The sequence below is a fragment of the Chrysemys picta genome, chromosome 20, assembly GCF_011386835.1.
Source record: "Chrysemys picta bellii isolate R12L10 chromosome 20, ASM1138683v2, whole genome shotgun sequence".
Lineage (NCBI taxonomy): Eukaryota > Metazoa > Chordata > Testudines > Emydidae > Chrysemys > Chrysemys picta.
In genome coordinates this window covers 1,233,950-1,253,365 of record NC_088810.1, presented here as the reverse complement: position 1 = coordinate 1,253,365, position 19,416 = coordinate 1,233,950, and the positions used below count along the sequence as shown (strand labels likewise).

The 19,416-nt window shown below is 62.1% G+C and overlaps 1 protein-coding gene across 12 annotated transcripts in view; it reads right to left on the bottom strand.

Annotated features, from left to right (window-relative positions):
* Nucleotides 1-19,416, bottom strand: part of LOC101934582 (guanylate-binding protein 1-like) — a 126,873-nt gene that overhangs the window by 59,002 nt on the left and 48,455 nt on the right. For 5 of the 12 annotated variants that reach the window (XM_065573925.1, XM_065573933.1, XM_065573923.1 and 2 more), the window contains exons 9-14: nucleotides 14,174-14,230; nucleotides 13,848-14,055; nucleotides 3,797-3,924; nucleotides 2,478-2,587; nucleotides 2,048-2,250; nucleotides 1,680-1,913 (exon numbers count right to left, since the gene is read on the bottom strand). The exons of 2 other annotated variants lie outside the window; for them this stretch is intronic. In XM_065573925.1, the coding sequence (XP_065429997.1) occupies nucleotides 1,680-1,913; nucleotides 2,048-2,250; nucleotides 2,478-2,587; nucleotides 3,797-3,924; nucleotides 13,848-14,055; nucleotides 14,174-14,230 (940 nt within the window). Of the gene's footprint in view, nucleotides 1-1,679; nucleotides 1,914-2,047; nucleotides 2,251-2,477; nucleotides 2,588-3,796; nucleotides 3,925-13,847; nucleotides 14,056-14,173; nucleotides 14,231-15,263; nucleotides 15,372-15,665; nucleotides 15,752-16,688; nucleotides 16,908-17,242; nucleotides 17,431-17,858; nucleotides 17,972-19,416 lie in introns of all 12 variants that reach the window. 5 more of the 12 variants (XM_065573926.1, XM_065573927.1, XM_065573931.1 and 2 more) reach the window with 4 other exon arrangements.

Sequence of the window (19,416 nt, the reverse complement as noted above, 5' to 3'; positions counted from 1 at the left end):
CAGTGCCAGGGGGCCCAGCCCGGCCGGAGGGGCAGGGGCAGCGCCAGGGGGCCCAGCCCGGCCGGAGGGGCAGGGGCAGCGCCAGGGGGCCCAGCGCGGCCGATGGGGATCAGGGGCAGTGCCAGGAGGCCCAGCGTGGCCGGAGGGGCAGAGGCAGCGCCAGGGGGCCCAGCGCGGCCGGAGGGGATCAGGGGCAGCGCCAGGGGGCCCAGCGTGGCCGGAGGGGCAGAGGCAGCGCCAGGGGGCCCAGCGCGGCTGGAGGGGATCAGGGTCAGCGCCAGGGGGCCCAGCGCAGCCGGAGGGGCAGGGGCAGCGCCAGGGGGCCAAGCGCAGCCGGAGGGGGGCAGGGTCAGCGCCAGGGGGCCCAGCGCGGCCGGAGAGGATCGGGGCAGCGCCAGGGGGCCCAGCGCGGCCGGAGGGGATCAGGGGCAGCGCCAGGGGGCCCAGCGCGGTCGGAGGGGCAGGGGCAGCGCCAGGGGGCCCAACGCGGTCGGAGGGGGGTAGGGTCAGCGCCAGGGGGCCCAGCGCAGCCGGAGGGGCAGGGGCAGCGCCAGGGAGCCAAGCGCAGCCGGAGGGGGGCAGGGTCAGTGCCAGGGGGCCTAGCATGGCCGGAGGGGGACAGGGGCAGCGCCAGGGGGCCCAGCGCGGCCGGAGGGGGACAGGGTCAGTGCCAGGGGGCCCAGCCCGGCCGGAGGGGCAGGGGCAGCGCCAGGGGGCCCAGCGTGGCCGGAGGGGCAGAGGCAGCGCCAGGGGGCCCAGCACGGCCGGAGGGGATCAGTGGCAGCGCCAGGGGGCCCAGTGTGGTCGGAGGGGCAGAGGCAGCGCCAGGGGGCCCAGCGCGGCCGGAGGGGATCAGGGTCAGCGCCAGGGGGCCCAGCGCAGCCGGAGGGGCAGGGGCAGCGCCAGGGGGCCAAGCGCAGCCGGAGGGGGGCAGGGTCAGTGCCAGGGGGCCCAGCGTGGCCGGAGGGGCAGAGGCAGCGCCAGGGGGCCCAGCGCGGCTGGAGGGGATCAGGGGCAGCGCCAGGGGGCCCTGAGCGGCCGGAGGGGGGTAGGGTCAGCGCCAGGGGGCCCAGCGCGGCCGGAGGGGATCAGGGGCAGCGCCAGGTTCCCCAGCATGGCCGGAGGAGCAGGGGCAGCACCAGGGGGTCCAGCGCGGCCGGAGGGGATCAGGGGCAGCGCCAGGGGGCCCAGCGTGGCCGGAGGGGATCAGGGGCAGCGCCAGGGGACCCAGCGCGGCCGGAGGGGCAGGGGCAGCGCCAGGGGGCCCAGTGTGGCCGGAGGGGATCAGGGGCAGCGCCAGGGGCCCAGCGCGGCCGGAAGGGATCAGGGGCAGCGCCAGGAGCCCAGCGTGGCCGGTGGGGATCAGGGGCAGCCTCCTTCCACCCAGGCCTTGCCCATACTGGCCCTGGACTCCTCCAAACGGCCAGCAGCTCCCTGCCCTGGCCAGCAGCCCCGGTCCTGACCTGACCCTGCAGCACATACCCCAGCCTGGGATGCGCCCACTTCCCTCCTCCTGCACTGGCATCCCCTGTCCACAGCCCCGCTCAGAACGTGCTCCACTCCCGATCCCCTGCCCCCGATATGCGTCCCAATCCCCATCCCCTGCCCCTGGGACACACCATCCCCGGAGGGCCATGCCCCGATCCTCCCCCAAGAGCCGCGCCCCGATCCCCACTCACAGGTGCCCGTCACCACGTGGCCGCCGGGGAGGGTTTTGGTGCCCGCGTGCTGGTGGATGTGGCTGCAGAAGCGCTGCGCCGGCTCCAGGAAGTCGGGGCTCAGCGCTGCCTCGGGCAGCTCGTCCAGCCGGGCCAGGTCGCAGCGCGGGGCCGGGCGGTCGAACACAAAGCACTTGCGGGAGGGGAAGTACTGGCGCAAGTACTTCTTGGGCAGATCCAGCTTCTCGGGCTGGCCTGGGAGAGACCCCAGGGTCAGACCCATGTGCCTGGTATCCACCCCCCAGAGGAGACCCATGGGGCCATTTACGCTGATATCTTGCCCCCTCCCTGCCCCCCGAGACCCATCCAGCCCAGTCCCCGCCCTGCACCTTGTCTGCGTTTCAGGGCGTTCTCCAGGTACTCGTCCTCGGTGATCTCCCGCCCGTCCAGCTCCAGCTGCAGCGTGAAATCCCGCACGGCCCACACGAAGGCCGGGAAAAAGTGCACGAATTCAGCTGAATCCTCCCCCTTCTGCCGGCCGCCCTCACCTGCCACCTTCACCTTGATGTGCTCCGTCAGCTCCGTCACGTAGCTGGGGGCCAGCTAAGGAACTGGAGACGCAGCGCCCCCCACAGGGGGTCCCTGAGCCCAGCACCCACAGCCCTCACCCCGCTGCCCCAGGAACGGCACTGCTCCTGGCACCCACCCCACACCCCTGCTCCCAAGAGGGTGCGACAGGTACTACCCAGTTATGGGAGTGGAATCCCAGCTGCCCCCACCTCCCGGACTCCTGGGTCCCTCCCAGCAGGGGCAGGATACTGCAGCTGCTCCAGGGCGCGCTGGTCGATGGTGCCCAGGCTGTTGTAGACCAGGGTGCCGCTGAGCAGCACGGCCAGCGTGAAGATCCACACGTCGTTCTTCGCATCGCCCTGCGGGGAGGATAAAGGGGGGAAATCGCAGGGCGGCAGTGTCGGACCCCACTGCAGAGGAGCAGGGCAGGGTGGATATGGGGCAGGGAGCTGGAGCTCCCCCTGCAGGTCACACAGGGAAGCACGGCCCATCAGACCCCACTGCAGAGAAGCAGGGTTGTGGGGTGTGACGAAGTGGGGGATTTTCTTAGTGTTTTACGTGAACACTGTGTGTGCCTCAGTTTCCCTGTGTGCTGCGTGTGTAACGAGGTGGGGGAAGGGGTTTTTAATTGCAGGGGACCAGGTGTGACCTCGCCTAGCAGCCGGGACCCCGGACACCGGCCTGGAGATTGGGGACCCAGCGACTGGTGACCAGGGGGCCCAGCCCAGCTCGGGAGCAGCCGGTTCTGGCCAGTGGGGGGTCAATGGGCTGAGGAGAGGGGGGCCCGGGGACCTGACCAGCCGGGTCCAGCCAGGGGAGAACAAAGGACGGCAGAGAGGGGCCCAGCGGCCTGTTCACCTGGGACTGAAGACAAAGGGCGGAGGAGGGGCGGGTGGGGGAGGGGATTTAGGGGGCTGGGCTGGAAGGAGGGGGCGGGGTGGGGCTGGGCAGGGGACAAGGAGCAGCCGGACCCATGGGGACTGGACAGACCCAGCTGGCCGGGGCTGAGACTGGCCAGGCCCGAGGGCCCTGAGAACTGCCTGGGCTGGGTCCAGACGCTCAATACATCTCCTGTGTGACGCTGGCAGAGTCCCTGCAGCTAGAGATCGGGGGGCGTTGCTCCCTCTGGGGGTGGGGGCCCCGGGGGCCAGAGCGAGGGGACTGCCTGAGAGGATCCACGGCAGAGGTGCGGTCCCAGGAGGTGGCGAGGTCAGAGGGCCTAACCCGGAGCGTGAGTGAACCCCCGAGAAGGGCTGTCACACTGGGGGGTTCCTCCCAGGGGCTGTACAGAGCCACAGGGGCTGGGAGTCTGTGACGGGGGATATGGGGCAGGGAGCCGGAACTTCCCCTGCAGGTCGGGGGTGGGGAGCATGGCCCACCAGACCCCACTGCAGAGGGATGGGGTGGGGGGATATGGGGCAGGGGAGACTGACCTATGCTGACCCCTGGGCCACCCACCTCCAGGCCCAGAGCCCCTTCCCACATCCAGAGGGTTCTTGATCCCCCTAGGTGTCCCTGGATCCCCAGAGCCGAAACCCAGCCCTGCCCTCCCATCACCCCCCACTCACCTTCTCCACGTCGCCCAGCCCCTCGGTGTCCAGCAGCACCAGGGTGTGGCCGGCCCGGCGGGGGTGGGGCAGGCACCACATCCAGATGCCCTTGGTGTGCGACTGCACCGTGGCGCCCAGCGAGAACCCTGGGGAGAGAGGGGCGGAGCTGGGATAGACGCAGAGCGAGGGAACCCAGGAGTCCTGACTCCCAGCCCCCTTCCCCCTGCTCTAACCACTAGACCCCATTCCCCTCCCAGAGCCAGGGAGAAAACCTAGGAGTCCTGGCTCCCAGACCCCCTGCTCTGACCACCCCACTCCCCTCCCAGAGCTGGGGGCAGAGAGAGGCCAGTGGAACGATTGGCCAGTGCTGACCTGTCACCTCTGTCAACCCTTCCCCACTACCCTGGATCACCCCACGGGCCTGTAAGGATACAGCCCTTGTCTGTAGAAAGTCACATCCTCACATTCCATCGGGCTGGTAAGAAGGAGACCCCGTCCTAACGGCCCCACTATCACCGGATACACAAACCGATCTTAAGATGGTTACAGAAAACTTAGTTTGGTACATCCTGTCTGGCAAGAAACCACTTATCAGTAGCTCATTTCTTTATTGTTTTATCTTTATGGTCCCCACTTCCCGACTGTTTGTCTGTATGATCTCTGCCTGGTTCTTCGCTTGTTTCTGTCTGCGGTATAATTAATTTGGCTGGCTGTAAATTAATGAAGGTGGTGGGGGATGATTAGTTAGAGAATTTTGTTACACTATGTTAGGATTGGTTTGTAACATTTTAGTAAAATGATTGGTTAAGGTACAGTAGGCAGGACTCAAGTTTCACTGTATAAACTGGGGTCCATGAAGGAGACGAGCAGAGAAGAAATAGAAGAAGAAGAAGAAGGAAGAGGAAAGACCAGAAAGAAGAACTCACCTCAAAGACACAGCCTAAGATCACTGCTGCTAAGAATTCTCTGCACGACCAGAATCCCTACGAGACTGACCTTGCCTGGGCAACAGGGAAAGTCCGCTTGCCTGATCAGGATTGGTGACCAGAGCATTGTATGCTTCGTATGTGCATTCTGCTTCTTGGTAATTATTAATAAATAGAGGTGAAGAATATTACTGTGTAAGGCTCTTTCTCTGGTAAAAGGTGCTGCAGACCCGCTAAGAGTACGCCCATAGCCCCTGAAATTGGGTAAGGGTGGGTGCCCCCTGGAGGGTGTGAGTTACAGAGAATTTTGTGCGGGTAACAGATTTGGTGGAGAATGCGGGCAGCCTAAGGTCGTGTGGCCCGAACTGATCTAGCCTACACAGTAATAGCAGCAGAATACCGGTGATACTCTGTCAAAAAGGGTTGCTACCTGCTCGGCAGATTGTTCACCCTGAAGCAACAGGAGGGAAAGGAAACAAAGCAAAGGGACCAGGAGGGGGGGGGGGTTAGCTGAAGAGCCCCCCCCCTTGCTAAATGGGTAGTGGAACGGGGTCCATGCCCATGGGGACAAGATTCCTTCCAGGGGAGGGATGCCCTTGAGTCCGCCTGGAAGGGGTTTGAAGCATTCTGTGAGTGCATGAAGCCAAAACCAAAGGAAAAGGCTATGAAAGCACCGCTGGGTGGGAATTGCGCAAAGCTGTCACTAATCTCTCCAGCCTGGTAGCGCTTTCTGATTTTAGCCCAGACCAGGTACAGGCGGCTGCTCAGTTAGTGGGCCCCCTAGAAAGGGACATGTGTCCGGACAGGATGGGGAAGGTATTGGCATGAACCGGGTGGTGGTCGGCAGATGATGAGGTTCTAGCACTTCTGCCTGGGCAGCAGTACGCAGTGCTGAGGGGCGGTTAGGTGCGAGCGGTGTTCCTGCCCCTGGAGGGGGCTGGGCGAAGGAAGCAATGAAGGTAGGGATGTCGGCCCGACAACCGGGGAAATTGTTCCATGTCACAGAACAGGCCCCTGTGACTCCCCGGAATTGTATGTTATTAAAAAGGAGATACTGGCCATGGCTGCCGGGTTGTGCCAGTAGGAACTGGAACTCCACCGGATTTCAATACTTTAGCTTTTCAGCCGGCATTGTTAGATGGTTTGAATTCAAGAACGAGAGTGATTTTAGGACCCATAGATCGAGCGAGGGGATACTCGGAGTTGAAACAGGAGATTTTTTGAGCAGATGTAGTTTTTCGAGACATGCAGGGAGAAGCGGGAAAAGGAAATAGGGACGGGAGAATGGAGCCTGTACAGGTGGTAACTTTTGCTGACAATGGGCCCCCAGATCTCCAAGGGGAGCCGGGGGGAAAAGGGGCCGATGCACAATGGCATGTTAGAGGAAGAGGACGGGGAGATGCACTGGGCAGCAGAGGAACCAGAGGAAGAAATGGATCTGGACGTGGGTATCAGATGCAGAACGGAGGATGTCCGGCTGAAGGTGGGAAAGGTACATTGAGAGGGGAGGCGTGGAGGAAGCTCGTGATGGCAGGGGAACCAGAAGAGAAGTGGGACGGTGTCACGGAGTATTGGGGGACTCAGGGCCCTGCACCCCCGGCTTCCTGCGATTCACCATGACTCTCAGCCAGCCAGTAAAGCAGAAGGTTTATTTGGATGACAGGAATACAGTCCAAGACAGGTCTTGCAGGCACAGACAACAGGGCCCCCCTCAGTTAGGTCCATCTGGGGGTCCCAGGCATCCCAGCCCCCCTTGGGAGGTCAGAGCCATCTCTGCCTCCCAGCTATCTCACCACCCAGCTTCCAAAACTCTGCCTTCAGCGACCCCTCCCACAGCCTTTGTTCAGTTTCCCAGGCCAAGGTGTCACCTGGCCTCCAACCCCTTCCTGGGTTCTCATGTTACACGCTCAGGTATTCGCCTTCGGGCAGACTCCCATCCCCCAATGCAGACTATCCCAGCCACACTCCCCTGTCAGCATTCACAGACCACAGTAAGAACAGGCCCAGTTTGTCACATCTCCCCCCTTCGAGACCGAACTGAGAAGGGTCACTTTAGCCAGTGACCCGGGGAAGTTCGACCTACCCCCGTTCCCATGGATGCCCCCGCATCCCTCCCATTCCTTGGTGAGAATTACACCAGGCCCCTCCAGTCTCACGCCCCCCCTTAGGTCGGGGGTGTTTGATGGCACTCGCAGTTCGCATGTGGGAAGGTTTATGCGGCCTGTGCCCTTTCCCCACCCCCATACCTCTGGGGTTCCAACTGGGCTGTGGTCTTCTCCCAGCGCTCCAGTCTGGAGGTCTGTGCTTTGGGCACTCTTGGTTTAGAGCCGCCCTTTTAACCTTGGCCACCCTCCGGAAAGGATCCTTTATGCTGGGCAAGGGTCCTAAAGCTGTTTTCCCCTTGTCCCAGGCCTTCCTCCCCCTCTGACAGGGGTCACAGGATCCGCAGTACTGTCGGACAGTAACAAAGACCCCAGGCCAGTAAAAGCTCCGTAGCAGCCTCTGCTGGGTACGCCAGGTTCCCTGGTGCCCTGCGAGGGGAATGTCATGGGCCCGGCACAGCAGCTGGCGGCGATACTTCTGGGGTACCACCAGCTGCCTCCTGATCCCCCCTGACTCCATTTTCCCTGGGGGAGCCCATTCTCGGTACAGGAACCCCTTCTCCCACAGGAACCTTTTCCGGCCACCTCGTCCCATGGTCTGTACCGCATTGAGGTCGGCCAGGTCCCTTATCTTCCGCAAGGAGAGATCTTTCTGCAACTCGGCCTGGAACTCAGCAGCTGGGACAGGGATGGCCACCTGCTCTTTCTCGCCCGCTGGGTCTGAAGCCGCAGCCTCCCTGAGCCGTGTCCCTGGGCGTTCCCTCCCCACCAGGTTAGGGTCCTGCGCCTCAGGCAAGGCACCCCCCCCAAGGCCAGGTCGCAGTGCCCCTCGCCGGCTCTGACTGCGGGTCACAACCAGTGCCTTTTGGGGGTTGCCTGGCCAGTTCTCCAGGTCCCCCCCCATCAATACCTCAGTGGGCAAATACGGGTGTACCCCCACATCCTTGGGGCCCTCCTTGGCCCCCCACTTCAGGTGTACCCTTCCACAGGCACTTTGACTGGTGTTCCGCCCACCCCCGTCAGGGTCAGGTAGGTGTTGGGCACCACCTGATCTGGGGCCACCACCTCGGGCCGGGCCAGCGTCACCTCTGCGCCCGTATCCCAGTATCCATTGACCTTCCTCCCATCCACCTCCAGGGGAACAAGGTACTCTCTCCGGAGGGACAGCCCCGCGCCTACCGTATAAACCAAAAACCCTGAGTCTGGAGAATCCAGCCCCCTAGAGGAGCTGGCCTGGAGCTCTCCTCCCTCCTTAGCAGGTGGTACTCTGCCAGCCCCCCTTCCCTGGGAATGCTGCCTCTCGCCGGGCTGGGTCTCTACCCAGTCAACCCTCTGTGGGTTCGGTCTGCTCAGTCTGTCCCTGAGCCTGGGGCACTGGGCCCGTATGTGGCCTTTTTGGCCACAGTGGTAGCAGCCCATGTCCCATGGGTCCCCTTGAGTGGGTCGGATGGTCCTGATGCCGGACATTCCCCTCTGATGGGTTTTTTCTGTATTTTCCCATGGGGAGGTCTCATGGTGACTCTCTCTCTGCGTTGTGGTGGGACTGTTCCTTTGGGACTCCTCCCTTTTATCTCCTGACCGGCTCTTTACAAACTCATCGGCCAACCGGCCTGCATGTCGCGGGTTCTCTGGCTTTCTGTCCACCAACCACAGCCTCAGGTCGGATGGGCACCGCTCATACAGTTGCTCCAGTACCAGCAGTTTGACCAGGTCCTCCTTCGTCTGGGCCCTGAGCATACCTGAGCTTGTAACATGAGAACCCAGGAGGGGGTTGGAGGTCAGGTGACTCCGGGGCCCGGGAAACTGAACAAAGGCTGTGGGAGGGGTCGCTGAAAGGAGAGTGCTGGAAGCAGGCTGGAGAGATGGCTGGGAGTCAGAGATGGCTCTGACCCCCCAAAGGGGGGTGGGCTGGCATGCCCTGGGACCCCAAGCTGGACCTAACTGAGGGGGGCCCCGTTGTCTGTGCCTGCAAGACCTGTCTTGGACTGTATTTCTGTCATCCAAATAAACCTTCTGCTTTACTGGCTGGCTGAGAGTCATGGTGAATCGCAGGAAGCCGGGGGTGCAGGGCCCTGAGTCCCCCAATACTCCGTGACACTCCCGTTCCAGCCAATTCCGCTCCACGGACGCCGAACATCGCCGGGAGGATCCTCTGCTGGCCGGCGAGCTTCGCCGGGAGGATCCCCTGCTGGCCGAGGGGGTCACGGCGCCTTCGGTATTTGCTGGGCTCCTCCCCACCCTTCCCCTAGGCATAGGAAGGAGGGGTCTCGGGAAGCCCTCAGCAGCCGGCTGACCACTCCCAGCTGGGACAGACTCTGGTGCCTGCGCTGCATTTGCCAGGCTGCTTCCCTGAGACACAGGGATCAGTTCATTCGCGCGATCTTCCGCCTCCAGCCGGGCAATGAGCTGTTCTTTGGTGAGCCTCCCAATGCACAGCCCCCTCTGCTTGCACAGCTCCACCAGGTCGCTCTTAAGCCGCTTGGCATACATCTTCCTGCTGGCCACTCACCGGCCTGTGTGCTCACCGCTCCCCACAGTTCCCAGGGAGACCCCTAGTGTGCCAGCCCTTCTCGAGGTCACCACCTCTCTGCCAGGGTCGAGCTGCAGACTCCTCCGCCCCTGGGACCACTCGCTGCGATCCCCCCGGGGGACCCTGTTACTGCAAAAGTCCTTCTCGCTGGTCACACACTCCCAGGGGTAATAACCGTCTCTCTCTCACTCTTCAGCACGCCTGGTCCCCGTCAATCCCCCTTCGTTTTACTGCTCCCCAGTCACTTACTGCAGGAAGCGCCGTCCACGGGGTGCAGTAGATCCCGCCGCTGCCACCAGTTGTCACGGAGTATTGGGGGACTCAGGGCCCTGCATCCCCGGCTTCCTGCGATTCACCATGACTCTCAGCCCGCCAGTAAAGCAGAAGGTTTATTTGGATGACAGGAATACAGTCCAAGACAGGTCTTGCAGGCACAGACAACAGGGCCCCCCTCAGTTAGGTCCATCTGGGGGTCCCAGGCATCCCAGCCCCCCTTGGGAGGTCAGAGCCATCTCTGCCTCCCAGCTATCTCACCACCCAGCTTCCAAAACTCTGCCTTCAGCGACCCCTCCCACAGCCTTTGTTCAGTTTCCCGGGCCAAGGTGTCACCTGGCCTCCAACCCCTTCCTGGGTTCTCATGTTACACGCTCAGGTATTCGCCTTCGGGCAGACTCCCATCCCACAATGCAGACTATCCCAGCCACACTCCCCTGTCAGCACTCACAGACCACAGTAAGAACAGGCCCAGTTCATCACAGACGGGAAGCCCACAAGTGAGTTACTGCAGAGGGCTGCCCAGTCAGACAGGCGAGAGGAATTGATTGATGAGGTTCCTGTAGCTCCCAGAACGGATCCCGAATCACTGGCACCACCCCAATAGGGGTGCCCACCTCCCCGGAGTCCCCCTGAGGTAGTGGCCCAACTACAGTATGACAAGTGGGGGGCGTCCCATTGTAGGGGCAATAATGGGGAGATTAGGGGAACAAACATGCCCCGCTATGCTAACTGACACCGGTGCATCAATATCTGCTTGGAGAGCAGTGGCTTCCCGGGGACGCTGAGGAAACAGAAAATTCAACACAACTAGCATCCTATACAGCAGAGACAATGAAAGCGTCTATCACGGGACCGATCCTGACCCACACAGGGAATCGGGAGTCATGGGTAAAATACCTTGTTCAGAAACAGGATCAAACTGGGAATGGGGGTAAGGAGGATGGAGTATTGGGAACGTCGTACCCTAATGAGGGGAGACACATCGTGGATTTAGCCAACGGGTTCCTATGGGCAAATAGTGAAGAGCCAGCAGAAACACCCACCCCCTCCATGAATGCTGTACGTAGGTCTGGGCTGTAAAGGCCCCGGAAGGAGGGAAAGCAGAAGAAGGGGACCCAGGAGTGGACAAGTTTCCTGGGGTATCGGCTGAAAATAAACTGGAGTGTGGGAAAATGGATGCTGAGGTTTGAATTGGAGGGCCTCACCCCCCTCCACAGCGTCAGTACAAGTATCCTCCGGAAGCAGAGGAAGGGATCAAATCCACCACTGAACGTTTGTTAGAACAGGGTGTTATTGGGCACATGGCGAGTACTAATAATGCCCCGATGGGCCTGTACTGAAAGGGGGTGGGAAGACCTGGCGAAGGACAGTGGATTTTAGAGCATTAAACGCAGTAGCCCCTGCCCCTGCCCCTGCCCCTGCCCCTGCCCCGGGAGTGGCCAAGTACCAAGGAGTCACTGCAGTAGGAGAGTGGTTCTCAGTGACAGATTTAGCAAACACCTTCTCTGCCATCTCCTTGCACCCTGAGTCCTGGTACAAATTTGGGTTCACTTCCAGGGGACAACAGTTGTGTTTCACCAGAGTCCCCAGGGTTTTCATAATGCACCTGCAATTGGTCACTCCTGTGGTTAAGATGTGGGGGAAATGGACACCCAAAGCCCAAAAGAGGGTCATTTCCTATGCTGATGCTATACGGGTGCCTGGGGACCATAGGGGGTCGGTAGCACCACTGAGCAGATGTTACAGATCATCCAAGATACCACATTTGAGGCTGGCAGAGGCAAGGCCCAGCTGGTACAGCAAGAGGTAAAAGACTCAGGGGTCATATCGGGAAAGGAGGGACAAACCCCAGATGCACAACGGGTGGAACTGACTGGAAAATGTCCTGCCCCCACTCATGTGGCACCCTTAAGAGCCCTTTTGGGAACCTGAACCTCTCGAGAGATGTTACCGAAATGTCACCCACTGGGTTTTCTCCTAAAGAAAGGGCAGCAGTGGGGGCCTGATCAGGCAAAGGCATCACTGACCCTGAAAGAGGATTTGACCCAGGTCCCGGCCCCACATATCCAAAGGTGGGAGAACCATCCACCCCGCAACTGCCTAGTACTGACGTAGCGCTGGGAGCAGCGCTGTTACAGCAGCAAAGCACCGGGAAGTTACAAATCGTGGCCTATGGGTCCAAAACACGGAATTACACTGAGCAAAATGTCACCCCCTGCGAGAAAAAGAAAGAGTCCTGGGCCTTGGTGTGGGGCTTGCAGCGCTGGGGGTATATCACTGGAGGATCTAAAGTCATAGTACAGACAGTACGTTCCCCCCGAAATACAGAATACCAGGAAAGGCGCAGGAGGGGCAGGTATCTAACCCTAGGCTGGCACAATGGCCTCTGGCCCTTGTCAATGGAGGGAGAACCGTAGGAAAGGGAAAGATGCTATACCCTGCACCATGTGGCCTTGCAGTGCATTATTCCCTCTGGGAGTGGAGGCCCAGGGGGTCCAGAGTGAGGGGACTCCCTGAGGGGGCCCACAGCAGAGACAGACGTGCTAAGGCTCAGAGAGGTGCGGCTCCAGGAGGTGGAGGGGCCTACGGCTTAAACCCCGAGAAAGAGCAGACCCCTAAGAAGGGCTGTTGCACTGAAGGGGGCACCCCACAGGGACCGTATGGAGCTGAGAGAGAGCACGAGTCCTGTGAGTCCGTGAGATGAGGTATCATGGCAAAGGTTATGATCTGCTGGAAACCATCTAAATAGGTGCATTATCCGTGCGTATGAAGTGATGAGAGTGTGCGGTATGGCTGTCACCAAGATATGCTGTGGGTTTGGGAAGCGCCCAGATACCAGCTCCCCAGAGACAATGTCAAGGAAAGTAACCAACGCCCGGGCAGGTGTCAAACAACCATCGCCAGCCATTGTCCAGCAAGGAGCTACAATGCAATCACTCACCGGCATGAGGCCACACCAGGGGGACTGCTCAACCTCGCCTCGGGACTCAGCAACGCCCCCAGACATGCCTGGACTTGTGTTCCCCAAGCACATGGACTAAGGGTATAAAACAGAACACGGGGGCCCCATGCTGGGCTTTTCTCCTGCCCCCACCTACACTGCAAGCAACAAGGACACTGGGAAGACTGAAGACTCCAACAGAGGGGACTGGCCCAGGTTTCTAGGGGGACAGCTGTGTACTGTGAACTGCAATATCCAGTGGGGTGAGAAAAACTGCTTAGCCTAGATGTTGCCCAGGCTAAGAGGGTTGGGAGTTTAGACTCCGGGCTTATATTTTACTTGATTTTGGTAACTAACTCTGGACTTTTTCCCTATCACTTATAATCACTTTAAATCTCTCTTTTGTAGTCAGTAAATTTGTTTAACTGTTTATCGTTACCAGTGAGTTTGCCTGAAGTGTTTGGTGAATCTGCTCAGGTTTACAAAGGCTGGTGTATGTCCCCTTTCCATTGATGAAGTGGGGAACCAATGAATAAATTTGCACCGTTCGTCTTGAGCAGTGCAAGACGGTACATTCCTGGGGTACAGCGCTGGGAGCTGGGGGGATTCGGCTGGTGCCTTTCCACGTGTGATCCAAGACCGGCTCTGGGAGCATTCATGGAATCTAGCTGGGTGCGGGCTCCACATGCGGTTGTGCTGAGTGATCACAGCGCTGGGAGGGGTTTGCTGCTGGTCACTAGCAAAGCATTGTGGGAGACAGCCCAGGCTGGGGAGCTAAGGGGGCCCAGCGGTCCCACAGTCCCAGGCTGCACCCCGGGGATCCCGTCACGTACGGGACAGGTTATTAGATCACCAATACGAGCTGGACCTCACCGGGTTAAAAGGGTCCAGGGTCGTGCCTCAATGTGCCCCACATGTATAAACACTCCATACGGGGTGGGCAGCATGGTTACAATTATGGTATGTTCAAAAACCCGTAAGGAGTAGCATGTGTATTCTGCTTGGTAACTGTCAATAAACAGAGGGGAAGGATATTACTGGGTAAGGGTCTTTCCCTGCAGACCCACAAAGCGCATGCCCTGCTCCCTAGGAACTGGGTACGGGTGGGCGCCCCCTAGAGTGTGTGTGTAACGGAGAATTTTGTGCAGGTAACAGGCCCGTCTAGCCTGGTATCCCGCCCCCTCCCTCCCCTGGGATCAGTCCTACAGGCCCGTCTACCCTGGTATCCTCCCCCCTCCCTGCCCCCGGATCAGCCCCACGGCCCCATCCACCTCAGATCCCCCCCAGCGCTCACCTCCCCGGTCCTTGCCGGCCAGTCGGTTCAGGAGGTAGGACTTGCCGGTGCGGTATAGCCCGGCGATGGCCACCACCACCACGGGCTGGCTGACGCTCTGGAGCAGGGCCAGGGCTCGCTGGTTCAGCTGCAGCTCCCCATCCGGGCTGTTCTCGATCAGGCACATCGGCTCCTCCATGGCGCCTGGCTGTGCCGTGCCGGGGGCAACCTGGGGGCAGCAGGGCGGAGTGAGGCTGGGAGCAGGGGGCACGGAGGGGGCTGTTTCCACTCCCCCCACCAAAGGCAGCCAGGAGGGGATTGGGGCTGGGCCGACAGGGGCCACTCACCTTGGCCAGGACCGGCAGGGCGGGTCGAGACACCTGAAGCGGGACCACGCGCTCCATCTGTCCAGAAGAGACAACAGGGGGCAGATACATCATGGAGAGCGAGAGAGTGTGGCCGGATCTGTCACCCGCCAAAGGGCTGACGCACCCCGTCACCTGCCACAGAGCCGCTCAGCGCCTTTCCCCTTTAGGAGGCACCAGCCCTGATGCACCCCAGGGCAGGGACGGGCTGGCTCAGGGGGGCGGGGAATGGGACACGGGGCCTTTCCCCTCTAGGGGGCGCCGGCCCCGATGCACCCCAGGGCAGGGACGGGCTGGCTCAGGGGGGCGGGGAATGGGACACTGGGCCTTTCCCCTCTAGGGGGCGCCGGCCCCGATGCACCCCAGGGCAGGGACGGGCTGGCTCAGGGGGGCGGGGAATGGGACACGTGGACTTTCCCCTCTAGGGGGCGCCGGCCCCGATGCACCCCAGGGCGGGGACGAGCTGGCTCAGGGTGGTGGGGAATGGGACACGTGGACTTTCCCCTCTAGGGGGCGCCAGCCCTGATGCACCCCAGGGCAGGGACGGGCTGGCTCAGGGGGGCGAGAAATGGGACACGGGGCCTTTCCCCTCTAGGGGGCGCCAGCCCCGATGCACCCCAGGGCAGGGACGGGCTGGCTCAGGGGGGCGGGGAATGAGACACTGGGCCTTTCCCCTCTAGGGGGCGCCAGCCCCGATGCACCCCAGGGCAGGGACGGGCTGGCTCAGGGGGGCGGGGAATGAGACACTGGGCCTTTCCCCTCTAGGGGGCGCCAGCCCCGATGCACCCCAGGGCAGGGACTGGCTGGCTCAGGGGGGCGGGGAATGGGACACGGGGCCCTGCCCCACTAGGGGGCGCCAGCTCCCACCTAGCTACAATGCTCCGTGGCTATAAGTGGTTCCGTGTGTGACATGAGTTGCTGGGTCTCAGCCCAGTTCCAAACAGGAAGCCCCGCCCCCCCAATACAGCCCAAGCCGCAGCTCTCTCTAAACCGAGCTGGGACCAGGAACAGCCCCCCCGCGCACGCCCCTGCAGCCCCTTCCCCCCAGTCCCTGGGGCTGCCCCCGACTGACCTTGGGCTCCGGCACCGAGGGCTGGGCACTGCTGACTGCTGCTCTCCTGAGTGGGGCACCCCCCATGGGGTCCATTGGGTACCCCACGGAGTAATCGCTGCCTTCCTGCTGGGAGCAGAAACCCCCCTGTTAACTGGAGCCTTCCCTGCCCCCACCCACCGCACAGATCCCAAGGGACCCGTGCCCTGCCCCCGCCTGAGCCCCTCTGCTTCCCCCAGCTCCCTTCCCCCACCACACAGATCCCTAGGGACCCCCTCCCCCATCCCCACGTGAGCTCCGTTGCATCTCCCAGAGCCCAGCCCCCACCCACCACACAGATCCCATGGGACCCCGTCCCACCCCCCCATGAGCCCCTCTGCATCTCCCAGCACCCAGCCTGCTTCCGCCCAGCCCCTCCCTCACCTGCAGGTCACTGCAGAGCTCATTCAAGAGAACGGGCTCGTCCCGGGACAGCAGGTCCACAACACGCTCCAGGAAATCAGCCAAGACTGGAGAGAGAGGACAGAGCAGGATTCGGTGGGCTGGGGGCTCCTGTCCAGTCACCCCCTCCCCCTCCGCCCTGGTCTGGCTCAGGTACTGAGGTTTGTGATGCTGCTGCAGGGTGGGCTAGGACTCCTGGGTTCCGACCCGGGCTCTGCGCTGGCCTGCTGGAGGCAAGTCATGGCCCTGCTTTGTGCCTCAGTTTCCCCTGCTGTACAAGGGGGACAATGGTACTGACCCCTTGGAGATGGATGGCTGGGAAGCACTAGAGAAGAGCCAGGGATCGTCATCCTTACAGGCAGCTGAGTTCCTTGTTCCCAGCCATCGAGGCGGGTGATTTTCCAGCCCGAGGCCGGGGCCAGAACTGGGCGACTGACGGGCTCTCGGGTCTTGGCAATTCCAAAAAAAGCAAATTGTTTCGGATCGAACGAAAGAATAAAACTGCTCAGAACTTCCAGCCAATTGAAAAGCCCAAATCCTGACGTTCCACCGACACCCCGAGAGCCCAGCCTTCGGGGGCCGTTTTTCGGTTTAAATAAAACAGGAAATCTCAAAATGGAAAGTTGTTTTGAACCAAAAAACAGACTTCTGCCATTTGGGGAAGTTTGGGGTTTTTCCCACCACACCAACAATATGGAGAAAGCAACGGGAATTCAGGGGAAATGTCTCTGCTGCAAATCTGCATTTGTCCCCAAACAAATGTGTCCAGCAGTACCCAGGTGCCTGACTTTTCACTGCTATTTATTGGGTGTATTACGGTAGTGCCCAGACGCCCTGGTCCTGGCACACGACCTGTTTGCGCTAGGCGCTATACGCTAGGATTGCTATTTATTAGGTGTCTTACGGTAGCACTGAGGCCGCCCGGTCTGGACCCATGATCTCATTGCGCTAGGCGCTGTACAGACACCCCACAGGCTGCCCACCCACCCCCAGCCAGACACTTACACGCCCCATCAACCACTCTTTTCCCCACCACGGTCTTCGGGCTCCGGCTCAAGGCGTAGTCCTTAAAACGCCCCATCTGCTCCTGGAACATGGGGTGCAGCTGGTCTGTGGGAGCCGGCGGCTTGCCGTGCCCTCCATCCGCTCGGGGGGAGCAGAAATGGAACAGCTTCCGGCAGGGGAATAATCTCTGTACGCAGCTGGACGGGGAGTCCTCCGAATCTGCGAGAGAAAGGGGGGTGGCAGGTGAACCCTGGGGTCACACAGAGAGGCAAGGGATACTGAGGGCAGAGATGTGGCCGCTCTGGGGCAGGGCACGAAAGCTGTTGATACATGGACCCCTCGTGCATCATGGAGATGCAGCCACCTCCGGGGCAGGGCGCGGAGGCTGTTTCACACCAGTGCTCGTTTAGGACAGGAAGTGAAGCAGGCTCCTGTACCCCTCTGAGACGGCAGGGGTGAGTTGGGGAGGCAGGATGGAACCTGAGCTGGGCTGGGGACCAGCCCGGACGCCGGGGTTCCTCTCCCCTGGGGGAAGGGCCCCGATGGCCATGCACCTTGCGGGGAGCTGAGAGCCGAGTCCAGCTCGTGGTCCGTGGCTTCCAGCACCTCGTCCAGGCAGGGGTCGGGCGCCACGTCCCGCAGGCACCACACGAAGTCGGGCAGCACGCTGCTCAGAAGGAAGCTATTCTCCGAGGAGAACTCGTCCAGCACTCGCACTACCCGGGGCAGATCCCTCACGTACCTGCAGGGGGCGCCGTGAAGGAAAAGAGAGGGCCGAGCGACGGGAACCGAACTAGGCGGGGGTGGAGGTGGGGGGGCGAATGGGACATGGGGCCTTTTCCCTCTGGGTCGCCAGTTCCCATCCGGCCCCAGGGCAAGGAACTGGCTGTGGGGGGACGACAGGGAATGAGGCCGGGGCCTTTCCCCTCTAGGGGGCGCCAGCTCCCATCTGACCACAGGGCAGGGACTGGCTGGCTCAGGGGGATAGAGACCGGGGGGATGGGGGGGACACCTTTCCCCTCCAGGGGACGCCGGCCCTGATCCAGCCTCAAAGTGGGGGAACCAGCTGGCACAGGGGGGCAGGGAATGGGACATGAGGCCTTTCCCCGTCAGGGGCGCCGGCCCCGATCCGGCCCCAGGGCAGGGTGGGGGCTGTGCTGGGAAGGATACGTCAGGCGGTCGAGCTGCCTCTGGGGGTCGCCCTCACTCCTGGTGTTATAGACAAAGACGCTGCTGAGCAGCACGTTCAGGACGAAGAGTCGGGAGAGCTTCGTCTCATCGCCCTGCAACGGCAGCGAGAGGCACATGAGCAGCGGGTCTAAGCACAGCACCCCACTGCCCTCCCAGAGCCAGAGAGAACCCCAGAGTCCTGGCTGCCAGCTCCCCTCCCCCACAACCACAGCACCCCACTGCCTTCCCAGAGCCGGAGAGAACCCCGGAGTCCTGGCTGCCAGCTCCTCCCCCCCTGCAACCACAGCACCCCACTGTCCTCCCAGAGCCGGGAGAGAACCCCGGAGTCCTGGCTGCCAGCCCCCCCGCAACCACAGCACCCCACTGCCCTCCCAGAGCCGGGAGAGAACCCCGGAGTCCTGGCTCCCAGCCCCCCCACACACACTTTAACCACTGCACCCGACTCCCCTCCCAGAGCCAGGAGAGAACCCAGACATCCTGGCTCCCAGACCCCTGCCCCCACCCACACACACCCACCCACTCTAACCACTGCACCCCACTCCCCTCCCAGAGCTGGGAGAGAACCCAGGAGTCCTGGCTGCCGGCTCCCCCTCTAACCACTGCACCCCACTGCCCTCCCTGAGCCGGGAGAGAACCCAGGAATCTTGACTGCCAGCTCCCCCCTGCTCTAACCACTAGACCCCACTCCCCTCCCAGAGCCGGGAGAGAACCCAGGAGTCCTGGCTCCCAGCTCCCCCCCACACACACACTCTAACCACTGCACCCGACTCCTCTCCCAGAGCCAGGAGAGAACCCCGGCATCCTGGCTCCCAGCCCCCCGCCCTCCCCACACACACTCTAACCACTGCACCCCACTCCCCTCCCAGAGCTGGGAGAGAGCCCAGGCATCCTGGCTCCCAGCCCTCCCCCCCTCCCCCCCCCCGCAACCACAGCACCACACTGCCCTCCCAGAGCCGGAGAGAACCCCGGAGTCCTGGCTGCCAGCTGTCCCCACCCCCCGCAACCACAGCACCCCACTGTCCTCCCAGAGCCGGGAGAGAACCCTGGAGTCCTGGCTGCCAGCCCCCCCGCAACCACAGCACCACGCTGTCCTCCCAGAGCCGGAGAGAACCCCGGAGTCCTGGCTGCCAGCCCCCCCACAACCACAGCACCCCACTGCCCTCCCAGAGCCGTGAGAGAACCCCGGAGCCCTGGCTGCCAGCCCCCCACCCCCACACACACACACTCTAACCACTGCACCCCACTCCCCTCCCAGAGCTGGGAGAGAGCCCAGGCATCCTGGCTCCCAGCCCTCCCCCCCCCTCCCCCCCCCCCGCAACCACAGCACCACACTGCCCTCCCAGAGCCGGAGAGAACCCCGGAGTCCTGGCTGCCAGCTGTCCCCACCCCCCGCAACCACAGCACCCCACTGTCCTCCCAGAGCCGGGAGAGAACCCTGGAGTCCTGGCTGCCAGCCCCCCCGCAACCACAGCACCCCACTGCCCTCCCAGAGCCGGGAGAGAACCCCGGAGTCCTGGCTGCCAGCTCCCCCCCTCCC